Genomic DNA, 18,449 nt, shown 5'->3' with positions numbered 1-18,449 from the left:
TTTTTTTTTTTTTTTTTTTTTTTTTTTTTTTTTTTTTTTTTTTTTTTTTTTTTTTTTTTTTTTTTTTTTTTTTTTTTTTTTTTTTTTTTTTTTTTTTTTTTTTTTTTTTTTTTTTTTTTTTTTTTTTTTTTTTTTTTTTTTTTTTTTTTTTTTTTTTTTTTTTTTAAGTTGTTGTTGTTGTTTGTTGTATTTTTTTCCTGATCACATTTGATGTCCGTACTATCAAAGCTAAGTATTCATTTGCTAGGGACGTTCTCAGGAAAAAATCATTTTGGATATAGCATAAAGAGGTTAAACTAACAGCTAAGTCTTCTGCCCTACAAAGTAGAACTAGGAATGACCTCCCCCCCCCCCGCTTTTTTCCCCTGAAACAGAATGGGTAAATGGCAGTTGTCTTCTCTTTCCTTTCTTTCTCTTCAACACAAGCATGCCTAAACACTTCTGTTTAATAATATCAGTAAAACATGCTTATGTAGTACTGTAGCTTATTTTTGGAACTAGAATAAATTACCTTTTTTTTTTTTTAATATATATATATACAGGGATAAAGATCCAAGACACTCTCTTATTCTTGTTTACTCGTCAAATGTGGATCAGCCATGATTGGTTAGCTTCAAAGACCAGCGGTTTGTCAAAAATCAAAGCACAGCCAAATGGGCTGGTTGTAACTGGCATTTGCAATGAATCTTTGAAATTATGCCAGTTGTCAGAATGCATAAGGGGCAGGTGCTTCTCCACTCCGTGAGGGAAGGCAGCCAGGAACTAGCTCTGATGACCAGGCATGCAGAAGGAGCCCTGCTGGGGTTTTTGGAGGAGAGCTGTTTTGGGAAGGTGTCTACTGAGGCTGTTTTTAGGTTGCTGCTTCCCCACAGACCTCATCTGCTAGCTTGCCTTGAGCATGGGAGGCTAAGCTTCTAGAGCTGGAGAAGTGTGCTCTGACAGCAGTTATGCTTTATCCTTTTGAATGCTGTACCCTTTGATATTTGCACGATAACACCTAGCCTTGGAAGTTACAAGAAAAATGCCAACAGTGAAAATGTATAGAGTCAGCAGTCCTTGCAGTAGGTTGATTCTGATTCTCTTCCCTTCCCCACACTGATGGAGAGTACAGTCTGCTTGGTTTTGCTTTGGAACAAAAAGCTTTGTCAGTTTGTTTTTCCCTCTCCCACTTGGCTGAAGCACAGTTGAGGTTGTGAATTATCTATGAAGTTGGCTTTAAAATAAACTTTTAATATGGGGTAAATGTCACTTGGTGCTTTAACTGTAATTGTTCCATGTATCAGTTTAGTTCAAATACATGTAAAAAATTAAGTTATGCTGATGAAAATCAGGAAACCTGAACTGATTATTTCTTCCTAATATTTCAATAAACAGAGACTAGGTTCAAGGACCAAGGAATAGAGCTCTTGGGAGTTTTGTATTTCCTTGGGTTTATGGTGATGCCCTTCATCCTTGATATTTTTATATTATAAAATTAGTTTTAATACATGACAGCTGAAGTTATTTTGGCATTATGGTTCCCTGTAGCTGTAAATGCCCCACTGCGCTCTAGTTATCAGGAATTGCTTCTGGGTTAAGCTTATTTGAAGGGAATTAGAACTTGTGCAGGGTTTGTTGGTCATGTGGCAGACGCAATAGCTACACCCTTCTCTCTGATGCAAGCCACAGTGCAAATGTTTCTCAATGCCTGATACTGACGTTTTTGAAGACCTTTTCAGGTCAAGTGCACTGGATTTCATAAGAGATTAAAGTTACAAGCAGTTTTCAAAGGGAAATGAGGTGGCTTCTCGATTTGGGGTTGGCAAAATACTTTTTCCTCGTGTCATACAATGGACAACCTGAGACTAGAGACTTGGGGTAGCAGTTGGAATTGGTTTGCTTGTTGCTGTTGTATGAGCTGAAGCTTTTTAAATCATACACTACAGAAACTTCATCTTAAACCAGACCTTCCAAATTCCCAAATGGGTGGGGATTGCTCAGACAAGAACTTTCCTTTTAGGAAGTGAAATTTTAGAGCTGACAGAAACTTCCTTGACCAGTGTCTGCATCCAGTAGGAGATTTCTTCCAGCAGATACATATTGAGTTTAAAGAGAATTAGATGCGGTGTAATGAAGTTCAAAGCAAGAAGGTTATGATTAAAACTAGGCTGCTGAATTCTGAGTCTCTAGTAGTAAAAACCTTGTTAACCTAGTTGCTAGCCTAACTTTGCAATTTGTTTATATAGTTTTAACACACACACGCCCTGGATAATGCTGGAGAGTTAAAACTGTCTTTAAAAAAAAACCCTTTGGAATGCACCGTTCATAATGAATTGAGCCATTTGTTTCCTGTTGTGTAACGTTTTGACAGTGTCTCTGAGAAAGGATTACAAAGTCTGCACCAAAAGCCAATAGGCTTATACTGAAAAGGATGTTAACTTTGTTTTGTTCATGGGAAGTAAAATGTTAAGTTTGTCTATAAACATTGTTCATAATAGTCATTGCCTCCCAATAAGCCTTTCTGTGTTTGGTGATTTGATAAATGGGTCTATAATCTGAGAAAACAGTTTGCAGGAGTGATGTTTTCATGTAAACAGCTTTATATGACACATAGTATGAAGTAAGGTCTACTAACTGAGATTTCCAGATTCTTTTGAATTCACCCAGAAGAGGAAAGATTTACTTTTCCCATTAATTTAGGACTTTTTAAAATGTCCAGCTCACAAAGATTCAGTGTAAACTGGCAGTGTTGGGAGACGATTTCTATCTCATGTACTTTTGTTCCGGTTCCCTTTTGCTCCCTTCTAGAGCTGTTATATTTGTTACAGGAGGGTGCCGTTGGGCAATGTCAGCAGATAGCCTGGATTTGGAAAGCTGAATCTTCTACTATCAGTTTGCTGCTTCTGTTGCTGATGCAGTTTCCTAGTAGAGGAAGATTGAAGGGGAAGCTTTCCCTCCTGCTGCCCAGATGTTTTCCAGTTAAATGCCACCTGACATAAACCACCTGTTTTTACAGAAGAAAGTTGTCTATAAATCTGTTCAGGGAAATTACTGTAGTAACTGCTGCCTACTGTGTGTATTTTGCTTAACATGATAGGAAGTGATCTTTAGCCTTGCCTTTTAGCAAAGCTGTATAACATCTTATGCCCTCATTATAAGCATCACTGAGTTGAGCCCGAGTACTGCATCAGTAACTTAATTGAAAATGCATGCAGGGAACTTTATTTTCTTAAGTATGTTCTTAATTAGTATTTCTACTTTTTTTTTCTTTTCTTTAAGTCTGAGTAAGGCTTCTAAGTAGGAAAAATGTGGATTTCTTTTACCTGGTACGGGTAAGGTTCTGGCTGTGCAGGCTGCATAAATGACTGCTGTCCATCCTCTGGTCTGCTGGTTGAATGTCTGTGTGACCTTTCCCTAATCTGTGCTGGTCAAAAGAAGTTAACCTAGGAATGATCTATTGTACAAACTATTTCAAGCTAATTTATTAATTTTTGTCTGAAATATACTGCCAGGCAGCGCTGTTGATGAAACTCAGTCAGAGGGGGGATTGCACTCCTAAGCTGTAGAAGAGAGAGGGTGCTGCCTTTACACGCTGGTCATTCATACTGACAGGACTGTGTATATGTGCATCTTAGTTATGGAACTATACTGTGTGTTCATACTCAGATTGCACTTTTATCTACTTGGTATCTTTCATGGTCCTGTAACAGACTATTCAGGCCTGCTTTTTTGTTTCCCTCACTTCAAAAAGGGAAAGGGATCTCCTCTTAAGCTAGAGTGCTGATGGAGCTGACTTGTATGGATTTGGCCGTTATAAATTTCCTGTGCTGTTGATAATTGACTATTGGATCAAACAGAATATATTTTTCATTTGAATGTAATTTCTATTAGAGCTTGAAAGTGTGAACAGAAGACTTTTGATCACATTTAATTTCATATTATTGATCACATTTAATTTCATATTATTTAGTTACTAGCAAAATGTCTGTGGTGTTTACTCCATAAGTACTGTATGGTACAGTTTCATTTTAAAAGAACTTCAATTCTGGCTAGACCCAATCTGCTTTACTGACAAATGGTGTGGATGCTGTCCTTTCTAATAAATGTAATGAAGCTGGCTTTTCTATCTGTCCACAGCTTTCTCTAGCTTACAGGACTTGCATCTACTGTCTTTTAAAAGGCTCTATATATTCTTCATCTCAACTTTCTGTGCTGATTTAGAAAGCTGTTTATTTTTAAGTGGTAGTATCTTAGTGTAGTGCCCCGACTACAAAGAAAGTAAGAGGATATTGCTTGGTGAGGTACATCATAAAATCTTTCCCTTATAATAACAGCAAGATCCACGACAATGCAGTGCTCTACAGCACGTCTGTCCATTGAGAAATTTCTGTGCTGTGCAAAATAATGTAGTTGAGAAAGTTTAAGTTTTTTATTTCTTAAATCAAAACTACATGCAAGCAGGCAGATGAAATGGAAAACAATTCAGGTCTTTAAGTTTTAGACTAATAGCTGAGAGTGTAAATAAAAGCTAAGAGAATACATCAATAATTACCTTAATAATTTGACATTAACTATTTTTCTTTGTTTGGTAAGCATTAAGGCAAATACGCGTGTTGATTTAATCTCTTTAATATGTGATCAAACTAAAAAAATGTGCACATATGTGCATGCACACACTTCTAATTAGTTTGGGATACATGGTTTAACCAAGTACTGTGATTTTTTTTTTTTTGTGTGTAGTATCTATTCACTGAGCTTTCCCTTTGCCCTAAGGTCATTTAATCTTAGTTTTCAAAACACTAGGCACAATTAAAACAAATAGTAGGAAGAGAAGATATTAATGTTTGAGTATTCGATTAGTGTGTACTTCTGAGATTAACTGTAGCTTAATCAGATAGCCTTTGGATAGTTGACTGAAAACATTCCTTATCACCCTGGGAAACTTGAGCTGTCCTCTGCAAGCCCATAAAAACAGTGGGCCTAAAGAAGAGGGACTCACAAAGCTGAGAAAAGGAAGGTACAAGGTTTATGAACCCTAAGATAGTAACAAAATAGTAGTAAAGATATTAACAAAACCTGAAGGCATCTAATGTCTTTAACAGACATTAGGCTTTTCTATAAAAATAAATAGAGGAAGTTATGAAAGTACCATGTGTACAAAAAGTGGACAAGATCACAGAATTTTGGATCCCAAAATTCCATCCATCTCTCTCTACCATAGCTACATATTAAGGTATATGAGCCTGATGTGATTCTAGGAAACTAGTGGCTTTTTTTATTCAGAAGCTGAACCGAGTCTTTCTGCCCTACAGTGGGAACAGGGAGGATGGCAGGGTAAAGTAGAAAGAAATTCTTGAACACTTGATACTTCTCTAAACACACTTGCAAGAATCTGCTATGTGTGGCCTGCCTTGAGCCTAACCTTGAAAGTTTTAACCAATTCTTTAAAGTGCAGTGAAAGATGGCATGGTTGGGTCTTTGTCTTACACTGATCTGAAGATGGAGCTTCGTGATACAATTGCCTGGATTGTTGTGGGCCTTAAAAATGGAAGATAACTGTTAGGACTTGGGTGTAGTTAGTGTAGTCCTAGGCATCTTTGAGCAACTGAGCTTATTTAAGGCTGTGTACTATCTAAATGAGAAGGAAGATGGCAACACAAACTGTAATTTTTCATGTTAAAAATGACCAAGAAATAATTAAAAAAACCCAAACTGTTTTTCTAAGTGACTTTTTCTGACTGGCATAGTTTAGTTTATCACTAAATTAAAGTGATAAAGTCTTAAGCTTTCTAATCTGTAAAGCTGTGACAGTTTGCAAGGGCATGCAAATATCAAATGGATCTGTTCCCTTCTGGTTTTTCCTTTCATACTTTCCCAACTGATTTTCTCATTTTGAACATTTTTCTGGGAACTTACCTAAGTAACTCACTTTCTCCTTTTGCTGCTGTGCTCCCAGGATGCCAAGTGCACGACTTTGGAGATTTGGATTTCACTCAAGTTCCCAACGATGAACTGTACAACAACCTGGTTCTGTATCCCCGGTCAGTGGGTTTGGCCAGCCAGGTGCTGGCCGATGCTGTCAGCAGAGCAGTAGCTGCTGGACACAGATGTGTGACTCTAGGAGGTGATCACAGGTGAGCTGAACTAAAAGCAAGTAGTGGTTCATGCTGCTGGTTGACATTTGGAGTGTAAGAATTTAATTTAAAAAGAAGGGGGCTTACAATTTGGGGTAATTTCCTGGCAATACCATTGGGTACAGGCTTTTAGGGTGGAACATAGAGGACAGTTACAAAAACCTGACTTTCTAAGACAGTTCTGCTTAGTTCTAGACTGGTCAGTGATCTGCAGACATAAAAAAGAGGTTTTCCTGTTTGGGAAAGTTTGTGTCATCAGGTTTCTTTATAGGAATTGCTCTAGTTTCTTTACTGTTGAATGTTTAGTGACGTGTCTCTTTTGCCCATCAGCTCTTAGAATAGGTATGTAATGCCTGCGCACAATTTTGTTATAGATCTTATAATGTGAATCTTTTTCTTCTTTTTCACTAACCTTTGACCTGAGAATTGGTTGAAGAAGGCACGGCATATAAAAATGAATTGTGAGCAGAGGTGTCATGACTAGAATAAAAAATGGGTGAATAGCAGATTAGATTTTCTAGATCATCTGGATGTAGAGCAGGTGAAAATTAAGAGTGCAGGAAGGCTGAGAGCAGACAGCTAAGAGCTCTGTCTTGTCAGTCACTATGAGTATAGTCCCGTAGAGTTACTTGGGAGTCTCCTGGAATCATGACAGTGGCATGCCATGCAGTTTGTATGCCCTTTATTGTCACATGTCTAATGTATGGAAACATGACAATATGGGTGACTGAAGTTGCAGAGACTTCCCACTGTCCTTGCAGTTGTTCTGAAGGAGAAATGGTGACTAAAGACTTTGCTACTATACTTCCAGCTTGGCACTTGGTTCCGTCAGTGGCCACGCACGGCAGTGCCCACACCTTGGAGTGATCTGGGTGGATGCACACGCTGATATCAACACACCTCTCACAACTCAGTCTGGAAGCCTCCATGGACAACCTCTCTCATTTCTTTTGAGAGAGCTTCAAGATAAAGTAAGTATCCTGGTTGTACAGTTAGCCTCCATGGCATCCTCAGAACATTTTACCATTTCTGGCATGAGGTACTTTCTTACCCGCTGCAAATGCAGACCTTTTCTGAGCACAAAAAACCCCATGTATTATTGTGTTTGTACACATGCACATGTAAGCATACATATACACAAGAGCCACCCACACACATGTAAATACAGATACACACACTTAAAAACAAGAATTCCTGTAGGTTGGCCCCCTTGAGGGCTGTACAGTGAGCCAGAGTTCACACCAGCTGTACACAGCAGCTGACTGTGGTGTTGCTTCTACATAATGAGTGGGGTTGTTGCCCAGGCTGGGCAACAACAGCACTGCTACCAAATGAGCAGGAACCTCCCCCCAGCCCAGCCTGTGAGAGCAGCGCTGAGCTCACCTCCAGTGACAGCTGGTTCCTGTATACCTGGCACGCAACTTCTGCTTAGTTTGGCTCCTCCATGTTTTGACAACCTTGGGACCTGACAAGGGCTGCTCCTGTGTGATCTGGTTGCTGGTGTTGGCTCCACTGGCAAGTATTACAGGTCAGAGCAGCTGTACCTGCTTACAGTGTGTTTTTAAAGAGATAGTCTAGGAAAGAGGTCAAATTATCAAAAAGAGCTTTTATTTTATTGGGACATACGAAATATGCATGGCCTGTTTTTGCTGCTGTCAAGATGCTTGACAGTAGGTTGACCTTCTGGCTTGGCTGTATTGCCCTGTACAGGAACCTACAGCATCTACTGGAGACGTGGCAGTGGTCAATCATTTGCCAATAGTCTGCCCAATAGTTTGTTTGGCTAATACTTGTCTTGACTCTCTGGAGTTAATACAATGTGTGCACAAGTGCATGTGGCTCACTCTCTCATCTAGGAGAGCAGCTAAGTCGATAATGGGACAAAAAAAATTACTGTCCTCCTTTCCTGACTGCTTCAGGGCTCCTGGAACCATTCAAACTCACAAACTGCTATTAGCCATGATTTGCACCTTTGGCTTTACTACCAGCAACTCCTCTTCTACTCCAACAAAGCAAAACCAGAGCCTACCAAAGGCAGTTAAGGCATTCCATTTTATTTATGTATAGACAAAGAGGTGTACTTTAAATTGGCAGTACTAAAGCCGCTGAATCACTGATACTAAAGACTATCTAACAATCTTATCAATACTATGCTCAGTTGATGGTATGGTGATGGGTTTTGCAGTTGTTAAGTTTGGAAAACCTAATTATTTTTTGTAGTAGTCTCCATTTATCCCTCTTCTGAATTCATAGGTCATTGCCCCAGCGTAACAAATACTTTTATAATCTGTGCTGATTTAATCCAAATGTAACTAAATTATAGCTATGTGTGTGTTAGCCTTCAAAAACAAATTCAATCTTGTAACTAGAATATAATTAGTAATTGTGAAATATAAGAGGGAAACAAAGCCACTGTGCTGCTTCACAGCTGTGTTGGCTGTAGCCATTTTCAGAGCTGGCAGAAGAAGAGAAATATGAGTTAATTTAAAGCACTTCTAAACTTAGTAGATATTACTAACTGAATGATTTTTATATTGCATAACATGACTACCTTATTACCAAAGGTGAAAAATGGTGATCTCGTAATCTTTCAGTTGCTGTCCTAGATCTGCTCTCTTCAGTTCTGTATTAGAACCGGTATGATGCAGCCCACTGTGGAGGCCCAGCATCTTGTCCTGCTCTTTTTTTTTAATCTTTTTTGGTTTTAACTTCCTACTTTGTCCATTTTTAATACTGGGTTTGGAACAAGGTTTCCATGACTTTGGTGGTTCTTCCAAAAAGATACAGGTGCCTTGGTTTTCATTTTTCCATTTAAGCGTGATGTACTGGGTAAGTTACGCAGCACTACCACTAAATGCACTGGGTCAGTGATCTGTGTCTGGGGATCTAGTTTCTTATCATTCCCTCTTACACTCACTGATGCTAATTATTTACTGCTTGTGGATTTGGGCTTTTTATTCCCCCTCCTCTTCAAACTGGAGAATGTAGAAGAGTTGAAAACTTCATCCATTAACATTCAACTCAGGTAAAGTTGTACCACTTCACCTGAGTTGAAAGTAAGGACTGATTACATCAGGAAACTCTCAAGTTTCTCTGTTTAGACTAGAAAGGATGTTATAAATAAATAACAAGTTCTGAGGGACACATTAAATACAGTTTTGTTGTATATATCATTAAACTAACCTAATACCAAACCATTGCTTTCAGGTACCACAACTTCCTGGCTTTTCCTGGCTAAAGCCCTGTCTTTCAGCATCTGATATTGTGTATATTGGTTTGAGGGATGTGGATCCTGCTGAATAGTAAGTTGGTTTACATTAAAGGGCTCTTTGTAAAGGCTGAAATCATGAGCTTGAAATGATGTTCACATGCATTGCTAGATTTAAGCTTAGACCGGTAACGACTGTTTTTTAAAAATTATTTTAACAGCTATATTTTGAAGAACTTTGACATCCAGTATTTTTCCATGAGGGATATTGATCACCTTGGAATTCGGAAAGTTATGGAAAGAACATTTGAACAACTGATGGGCAGGTAACAAGCTATTATCTGATTTAAACTACTCTTGTTGAATATCTACTTTCCTGAAAGTTAGTTAAGTGGTCACTTGATGTCAGGCAGCTGTACAGAACTGTGACAATGTCCAGCAAATAGCAAAGTCAACTTGCACATCTTAAACTGGAACCATTTCAGAGTGTTTGGCAAAAAGCTGTGAGACAGCTTACATTAGTCAGTACAGTTGTGGCTCTGTTTTATATGTTTTGATTTGTTTTTTAAGGAATTCTGTATTTTTCTCAGTTCGATAAGGTGTTTGAATCAACTCAGAGTCCAGGATACCCATTACACTTTAAAAAACACATATAGCAATTTGACAGTAACTTGAATTCAGCTGTTAGTGTGTAAGGTGGAAGCATTTAAAGGCTTCCTCCTTAAGACTGTGCTCACCCACGCTGTTCCTGATGGTGGCTGCTACTTTCAGCACAGCTGGTAAAGTTCACTGTGACCCTCCCTTGCTGCAGTTCACTACTGCTGTGTTTGCTCACCTTGTTCAAGTTTGGGGAACGTGGTCAGGGAGCATATCATGATGGTTTAGGAGCAGGGAGAGGGTCAGAGTTAAAAAGGGTAACCTCTCACACAGGTTAGGTCCTGTGCTGCATGCTGTTGTTTTCCAAAGGTGTGCTCACCCTCCCTAGCTGTAGCTGTGCCAAGTAAAAATGGTGCTAATCCAGATGCTTCTCCCTACTGAGCATCTGCAGTAAGTTGGAAGTGCACAATCTACCACTTAAATAACTTGTGACAAGCTGTCCAATTTATTAAGCTGTCATCAACTGGCAGACTTGATATAGTACGTAACTAACATTATAGGTTAGAGATTATCCTTTTTCTTCTTCAGCTAGGCTACATGGTACCCTTTGGAGGCAGCCTTCAACTGTGGACCTGAAAAATGCTCATCTTGCTAAACTGTCAGTGAAATCCTTCAGCTTGGTGCTTCTTCCATCCTAGATGCCATGCACATCAGTGTTTCAGCCTGTCACCCTGGCTTTCTGTACAAAAGTAAAAAAGGCTGGATTTCAGCATACATTTCACTACATTTTTTCAACTAAGGAAACAAATATCAGATAAGGTGGATAGAACTAAAGTACTTATCTTCACCTGAGCAGATGCTCAGTGAAGCTAGAAAGATGAATTTCTGTTTTCCCCATGTGTGCTGAGCTAAGAGATGTTTCAGAGCCCAAAGATATTTTAAAAAAAGAATCCTTCTAAATGTATATGAGACAGGGTATAGGAAGCCTTCAGCATCATGGAGCTCAGTGATACTTTGCTGATCAGCCTGGACAGTAGGAAATGCATGCAGAAAAAGTTAAGGTTCTGAGTTTGCTTTTCTTGTTTTATTCTGCCTCAGGAGACAGAGACCAATTCACCTGAGTTTTGACATCGATGCTTTTGATCCCTCACTGGCTCCAGCAACAGGGACTCCTGTTCTAGGTGGATTAACTTACAGAGAAGGCATGTACATCACAGAGGAAATACACAACACAGGTAGGAGCTGACCAGCAGTACAGGGCTAAGCAAGGACAGGACAAGATACACAGAGCTCATATTGGTTATGTTTTTCCTGCATAACTAGATAAGATATAAAGGTAGTCAAAGCAAAGGTGCCTGTAAAGTCAATTTAGCCTTCAGTAAGGGCAAAAAGTCCTAGGGTTGGGCAATACCAATGGTGTTGGAAGCAGCTTAACCGTCAAAAGCTTCAACTTACGAAAAGGAAATAAAATACGCAATTTATTAACAACTAATGTCAAAAATTGGTAGTACTGTTCCCTAATCCTAAAGATGTGAGGTAAGATGTAAAAATGGGATCCCCTCATTTTCATACTGGGAGAAAAAAAGATTAAAAAGATTCCTCTCATAAATGTGTATGGAACATCAAACTTAGTTTTCCTGAATGCTAAAAGCATGAATGGATGAGGTAACGGTGAGGTAAGAAAGAACCAAGTTTAAAACACAAACTTGCATACGAGAATAATAACCTCATTCCTCACTTGAGAGCCAATCTTACTTGTCCAAGGGGTCACAAGCCCAAATACCAGACTTGCTGCAATGAATAAAAGGCTACTAAAGAAATCTTGCAGGATGTCGTATCCTCTGTCAGAGTAACAAAGCTGTGAATCACTTTCACAGGAATGCTTTCAGCTGTAGACATGGTTGAAGTCAATCCATTGCTTGGAGCTTCTCAAGAAGCAGTGAATGCAACTGCTAGTCTTGCAGTTGATGTGATAGCATCGTGCTTTGGGCAGACAAGGGAAGGAGCACACACTGCTTTTGATGGACTCCCAACACCCAGTTCTCCAGATGAATCTGACAGTGAAGAGCAAGTGAGGATTTAAGAACCCAGAGCATTGGGTATATTGGACATTGCAGAGCTCTGCCGAGGCACTTGAGCGGATGGATTGTCAACACTTGGCAAATACTGTTAACTTCTCAATTTTTAAATAAACTAGCTTTTCCATTGATTGGTGTCTACTTTATTACATACCAAAATTTATTCATTTAGTTAAGTATATACAAAATGAAACAATAAAATATTTATTACCTTCTTATTAATCTTAGCAGTAGTTCAAGTCTGTCTCTGCATTTTCCTTTTACTGCCATTCTCTGTCTTTTTAGTGTCAGTACAGTTTTAGGTGAATGTGCTGTCTCACCACTCAGTTCAATCCTCAGACAATCAAAGGGAACAGACAGCCCATCCTGTTCCTCAGCAGTGGAAAAGTTCATCTCCATCATGAAGATTCATCTGCGGAAGAACCTGTAGTAGACCACACCTCCTAGGATGGCCAGTTCCAGGATGATGATAATTGACAGCAACAACTTATTAGTGGTTACTCTAGAGTTAAAAAAAAAAAAAAATTTAAAAAATTTAAAAAATTTAAAAAATCCAAGATAGCTTTTTTCCCCCTACTTGTTTATGAAAGTAGATTCTAGATCTAGATCACCATCTTACCTTCTGTAAGTATACTCCCTGTTTCAGCTAGACCCCACAGTGCTTTTCAAATAGCTCTTACAAGCAGAAGGGGACAAACAGCAATTTACTACTCATGTTTTCCTGGAAATTGCTGAAATCTTCTATTTCAACAGTAGCGGTTCTGTTCCTCTTCCCCTACCCCACAGAAGACAGACAGACCACTGCTCTATATTTGCCTACTCATTCAACTAAGCAAAGAGGAAAACAGCAATTGAAGTCCTTAATGTCACTTAAATGCTAAATCCTTTACTGTCATGTAAAGTCACTTAAATGCTAAAACCCTCATTGTGGTGCTTTTCCTTGGAACTACATGGCTGAAGTTATACAGTTATCATAACTTCCTTTAGCAATGGCTGTAAGGAAAGCTTGTTGGGGGATAAGTACCTACTGGAAATAAAATCCATGAATTGGTTTGTAAGGCCAACTAAACAATATAGTTAAGAAATTGCAAATCCACTTAAGCATCCAAGGCTTTAGTCATCAAAATAGTATATGATGAGGCTCTGTGTCTCACAGGATAGCTTAGCTGCTCTAGGGCAGTGCTGTGGCCTAAACAGATTTGTCTGTGACATCAGACATCTAACTCAGTTAATGCTGCAGTGATTGATGGCACAGCTTTTCCAAGCTGAATAAGGAGGAGTTTCACCTAAAGTCACCATTAGCAATTCACTGTAACTTGCTTGTGTCCTCACCACAGTTTGGAAGGTTAAAGATTCCACATTATCCTGATGGAGCAGCATAATTCAGTAGTGTTCAACTGCCTGTATTCCATTAAGTAACCACCAGGGAGGAAAGCACACAAATTAGCACCTGCATGTGGGCACACATGTTTACACATTCCCTAAAACCTCCCTACAGTTCCAGCTGACACTTACTTTTTTCCCTCTAAAACCAGCAGGCAACACTGTTCTGTGCTGCTGTCAGCTATGCTACTCACCTCCTGGACATCGAACGTAGAATCTTACGACTCTTGCTCAAGTTCTCACTTGTATTCACCAACTAAGAAGAGACAGAAGTTACTTGAACAGGACAGAAATCAGTTGAACAAATACACCAGCTCTATAAAAATGCACCTGAAAGCAGCTGGTGTTGAAATGTTGCAATTAATAAAGAGACCAAGGATAACCATATACTCTCAAAATTCTGAGACAACAATGCTTTCTACACACAGTACCATCTGGAATCATTGCCTCTTTTCTAAGAAAGAAGTAAGACTTTTGTGTATACTTTCCGTTAGACACATACAAAGATATGCAATTTAGGACCTCTTTCTGCCCCTGTAGTTAATCTAGATATATCAGAAATTAGATCCTTTCATTAAATTTCATTTCATTATTCTAGTTGAAATATAAGAGAATTATACTGACGTGTTCCCTCCCAGTGCATATCGAACTGCTTTGGAATGCCTTTCAATTTCTATCAAAGAAAGAAGTGTGCCCCATAGATAGGTCTAAGTGACACACTGGGTAGGAGCTCTGAGCTGTTAAAAGATGGTCCATTTCAACTTTGTAATGCTCAGAAATTAACTGTCTAGAATATCCAGTCAGCTATAAAGAAGCACATAATTAAGTGACATTATAGCCAACTCAAAAAGGTGTTGCCTCACAGACAGAGGCAGGATCCATGATGTATGGCCACTGGTCTCCAGGTAAGATTTTGCTGTTCCACTTTTAAAGCTAGGGAAGTGAAGCCTAAGCTAGGTCTTACATCACAGACACCTTCCTGCACAATTCCTCTGTGGTTTAAACTACTGCCCTCAGCTGCAAAACTGGCCCTGCACGTATGTTACTTTGCACTGAGATGGACTGGATGAAGCTGGGAAGAAAACTATCAAGTCCATTCAGAGCTTACGTAGTAGATTTCCAGTCCTCACTATGAAAGAACAAACAAGAAAAAAGTCTGCTTCCAGCTGAAGCATGTGGTTCACGCAATTTGTGGTTCACACAATTCAGCAACACATTTCCTAAAAGGGTCACAATACAAGTCACAGACACAGTTTAGCAATGAACACAGCAGTGCTGGCTTAATGGATGGACTTGATCTTTTCCAGCCTAAACAATTCCAGGCTTCTATGAGCAATCTGTTGATAGACTGAGACACTTGAAGGACTGTATTTTTTTTTTGTTAGAAAAAGGACAAAAACTATACCTACAAATCTTAAGATCAATTTCCTTTCCTGCTCTCCAACCCAAATTTAGGAACAGGACAAATCAAATTCTGACTGAAATGACAAAACTACTTAAATGAAAAAGCTACAGGCTATGTTGAAATGAGTGGAGATAACTCGTAAGAAAAGGGGTATGCTTTTTGTTTTGGCTGAGTGTGCTTGCTTGCCAAATTCAGCCATCCCCCTACAAGTCACTCACCTAAAAGCTTTACACTCAGGATCCCTTGTACACACAGAAAATCCCATCAGCTTCTTACTTCAAAAATCAAATTCTCAGTTTTGCATATGTGTGTAAACAAAACAAGTGAACTAATTTTTGAAGCTTTCACAGTAGAAGCAGAGTCTTGAACCAAGGATGAGGAACAGGCATCTTGTCTGACACCACTTTCTCCCTACCTACAAATATTGGAAGGATAGTAATTAAGTAATTAAGCTTCTACTAAATTTAAGTTTATTACAAAAACTTGCTAAATTTGCTTCCTAGATCTAAACTTTTACTAGTAATCTAGTGGTGGGCAACTTCTTAGCAATTTTTTAATCTGTAATATTTTCAGTAATGGTATTTTTTTTTAGCAGGTTTATAGGTCTAGTATCTAATCTTGTACAACAGCAGACATTTGACCACCATGCTTTGGGCCCTTCTATAGTAATTATTTTTCTTCTAATGAGTACAGCACAGAAATGTGGCAGTCTGGATTTGGTCTGTAGAAACATCCAATTGGATTACTACGTCTAGGGGGGTGTCTCAGAGTAATTATTGGCACACAGTTCCCCCTAGACTAACATCAGGTTGTTTCAAGGCAATGCCCACAGTCTCCCTGCTTACTCTGCTCTTGGTGCGTTCCAGCTGTTCCCGCTGCTCCCCGAGTTCTTCGATTATATCGGTGCCAATCTGATCTGTTTCGGCAGCAATTCGGTGTGAGCGCTCAATGCTCTGACTGGCTCGGTTCAGACTGTCTGTTCCTTGGAGAAGCAGCACCCTCTGTGACTGCAGATTAGTCTGAAAAATAATGTATGATTAACTATTAAGCACAAAGACAGAAGTATTATGCTTCTGACATATTAAAAAGTTAGAATGTGACCCCATAGGACATCCATTTGTATTAGCTCTACATGCTTCTTATGTTAAATGATGTGGTCCAGTTAATTCTGACAGAGCCTTGTTACATGATAAATCTGGTTAAATCTCAAAAAGGATACACTTCTAAAGAGTTAAAACAATTACAAAAAACTGCCTTTGCAACAATTTACTTCTCCATCAAAGAACATTTACATGAAAATAGTATCTTTCTTTCCAGATGCTACCTTGTCCTTCCATTCACATCTAAAGTCAGCCTTATTTGTGAATTCACAGTTGGTTGCCAGAGAGATCAGTAAGAGTTTACAGTCAAAAGGATTAGAAACAAACAGCACTAACAGATGGACTGCTAAGTAACAAAGATCTTCTTTTCATCTGGGCTAGAGGATAAGGAATATTTGCTGACCTTGGAATCAAAAGGTAGCTCAAAATAAAGTACTTTCTTAAGCTTCAGAAAGCTACCACCCTGCTCTCAAGTTTTAGAGGATTCAGTCAAGAGGAATAAAATACAAAAATTTACCAAGCTACCGCAGATGGAAGTACTACGGAAAGAGCCTCCCTCAAACCTTCCTTATCAAAGGCAGCCAAACAAAAAGTCCACCTCCATGAACTTTCTGTACAGATCACAGCACTTTGAAAACAATGAGGAGATTCTGTCTCACTAGCTCAGATATCTCTAAGCATATCTGGTAAACAAAGAAATTGGTATATTTCTTGCACTGTAGCAGCAAAACCACAGTGAACAAAGCGCTAGAGGATCTACAGTTCTTATATTTTCTTAAAATTACTTACACTGAGATTGCTTAAAAGAGAATTTTACCAAAGAACCTATACAATGCATGATTCACACTTTGCTAGTTTTGGAGAGTAAAACTAGGAAAGTTAAGGGTTTTTTTCAGTCAGTAGCATCACTTTTATGTTTTCACTTCTGTAGGGGATGATTAAATGAAGCATTTCAGTACAGAATGTTGTGCAAGTTACTAAGTGCATGGCTTCCAGGGAGTTCCATTTTGATTATACTCCTATCTTTGTTTTAGAACAGAAAAACTCTCCCCTGAGTTCCAGGTGTTCTTTCTCCTGTCTTTTTCCTGTTAAATGCAGAGATATATACAGGGAGTTATAAAAGCGGTTTAAAGTAGAAAAACTGCAAACAATACATCTGCAATATCGTTTTTAAACAATCACAGCAAAGTTAAATAAAATTTACATCTAATCCTCACACTTTGTTCATTTTCTGTGGAGAAGATTCCATATTTTATATCGCCTTGACTTCCATGGCCCAGTCCCAAATCTGTGCTTCTCATCTCTCTCTGGAACATGGACAGGTCTCTTCTGTACGCTCGGATTTTGCTCATCATTTGGTTGCGGAAAGGCAGAGGAGCATACTTCAGTTCTTCCTCCATTTCACGCAGCTTTAACAAAAGAAAGGATGTTTATTTTCTAAAGCACCACATCTATTCTCAGCAGCAGCTACACTCAAAACCCACCATCAGATGAAGGGATTCACATGTTGTTACTGCACTGGGTGAGGGGGTTAATCTCAAACCCTATACCTCTATCTAGTATCGAGGACAACAGCACTGCTCAGCCCACATGGATTTTCAGACACGCAACGCCTCAAGAAAAATAAAAGTTGCCAAGCTAAAGTGCTTGAAATTTTTTCCCTGAAACATCACTCTAAACTTCAAAATTTGCAGTTCTCACTTTCTTATAGTTTATACAACGTGGGATCAAGCTGAGCCAGATGCACCTGGATTCGGCTGATTAGAACTGAGACTATTTTGGCCTTGGAGCTGAGAAGTGTGTGAATGAAAACACTGAGTTTGCAAAAAGTCCTGGGAATTCCAGTTAACTGAATGGCAACACCAGTTAACTGAATGGCAACACCAGTTAACTGAATGGCAACAACAGTTGCTGTTTACCCGAAGAGGTTAATAAAAGGGGTATGCAGAGAGAGCTCTGCAGAGAATCCTGAAAACCAAATCATGGTATGTGCAGCCTCATTTCTTCAGTGCCCATAATACAATGGGTATCAGCTTTGTATCATATCTGTGCAACACGGGTACGGTCTGTCACAGAATGGTTTGGCTTGGAAGGGACCTTAAAGATCATTTAGTTCCAACCCCTATGCCATGAGCAGGGATACCTTCCACTAGACCAGGTTGCTCAGAGGCCATCCAAACTGGCCTTGAACACTTCCAGGGATGGGGTATCCACCACTTCTCTGAGCAACCTGTCACAGAGCCTCATTACCCTCCAAGTAAAAAATTTCTCCCTAATATCCAATCTAAACCTACCCTCTATCAGTTTAAAGTCATTACCCCTTGTCCTATCACTACATGCTCTTGTAAAAAGTCCCTTTCCAGCTCTCTTGTAGCCCTCTTTAGGTACTGAAAGGCTGCAATAAGGCTACCCCAGAGCCTCCTCTTCTCCAGGCTGAACAATCCCAATTCTCTCAGCCCTTCCTCATATCAGAGGTGCTCCATCTCTCTAATCATCTTCATGACCTTCTTCTGGACTCATTCCAACAGGTCGATGTCCTTCCTGTGCTGGGGACCCCACATCTGG

The 18,449-nt window shown here is 39.2% G+C and overlaps 2 protein-coding genes across 3 annotated transcripts in view; one reads left to right on the top strand and one right to left on the bottom strand.

Moving 5' to 3' along the window:
* ARG2 (arginase 2) overlaps positions 1–12,214 on the top strand; it is an 18,451-nt gene extending 6,237 nt beyond the window's left edge. Inside the window, exons 3-8 of one of the 2 annotated variants that reach the window (XM_027894057.1) lie at positions 5,936–6,113; positions 6,925–7,084; positions 9,321–9,415; positions 9,543–9,647; positions 11,017–11,153; positions 11,796–12,214. In XM_027894057.1, the coding sequence (XP_027749858.1) occupies positions 5,936–6,113; positions 6,925–7,084; positions 9,321–9,415; positions 9,543–9,647; positions 11,017–11,153; positions 11,796–12,001 (881 nt within the window). In that variant the 3' untranslated portion in view covers positions 12,002–12,214. The remainder of the gene's footprint in view (positions 1–5,935; positions 6,114–6,924; positions 7,085–9,320; positions 9,416–9,542; positions 9,648–11,016; positions 11,154–11,795) is intronic. The other variant, XM_027894059.1, reaches the window with a different exon arrangement.
* The window catches only part of VTI1B (vesicle transport through interaction with t-SNAREs 1B), a 17,564-nt gene continuing 11,238 nt past the window's right edge, over positions 12,124–18,449 (bottom strand). The window contains exons 3-6 of the mRNA XM_027894061.1: positions 17,102–17,293; positions 15,630–15,803; positions 13,574–13,635; positions 12,124–12,498 (exon numbers count right to left, since the gene is read on the bottom strand). Coding sequence (XP_027749862.1) covers positions 12,405–12,498; positions 13,574–13,635; positions 15,630–15,803; positions 17,102–17,293 — 522 coding nt within the window. The 3' untranslated portion in view covers positions 12,124–12,404. The remainder of the gene's footprint in view (positions 12,499–13,573; positions 13,636–15,629; positions 15,804–17,101; positions 17,294–18,449) is intronic.

This window comes from Empidonax traillii, unplaced genomic scaffold (genome assembly GCF_003031625.1).
Source record: "Empidonax traillii isolate 1590-97213 ecotype Southwest subspecies unplaced genomic scaffold, ASM303162v1 scaffold415:size763157, whole genome shotgun sequence".
Classification (NCBI taxonomy): Eukaryota; Metazoa; Chordata; class Aves; order Passeriformes; family Tyrannidae; genus Empidonax; species Empidonax traillii.
This window is presented reverse-complemented; position numbering and strand designations above follow the sequence as displayed.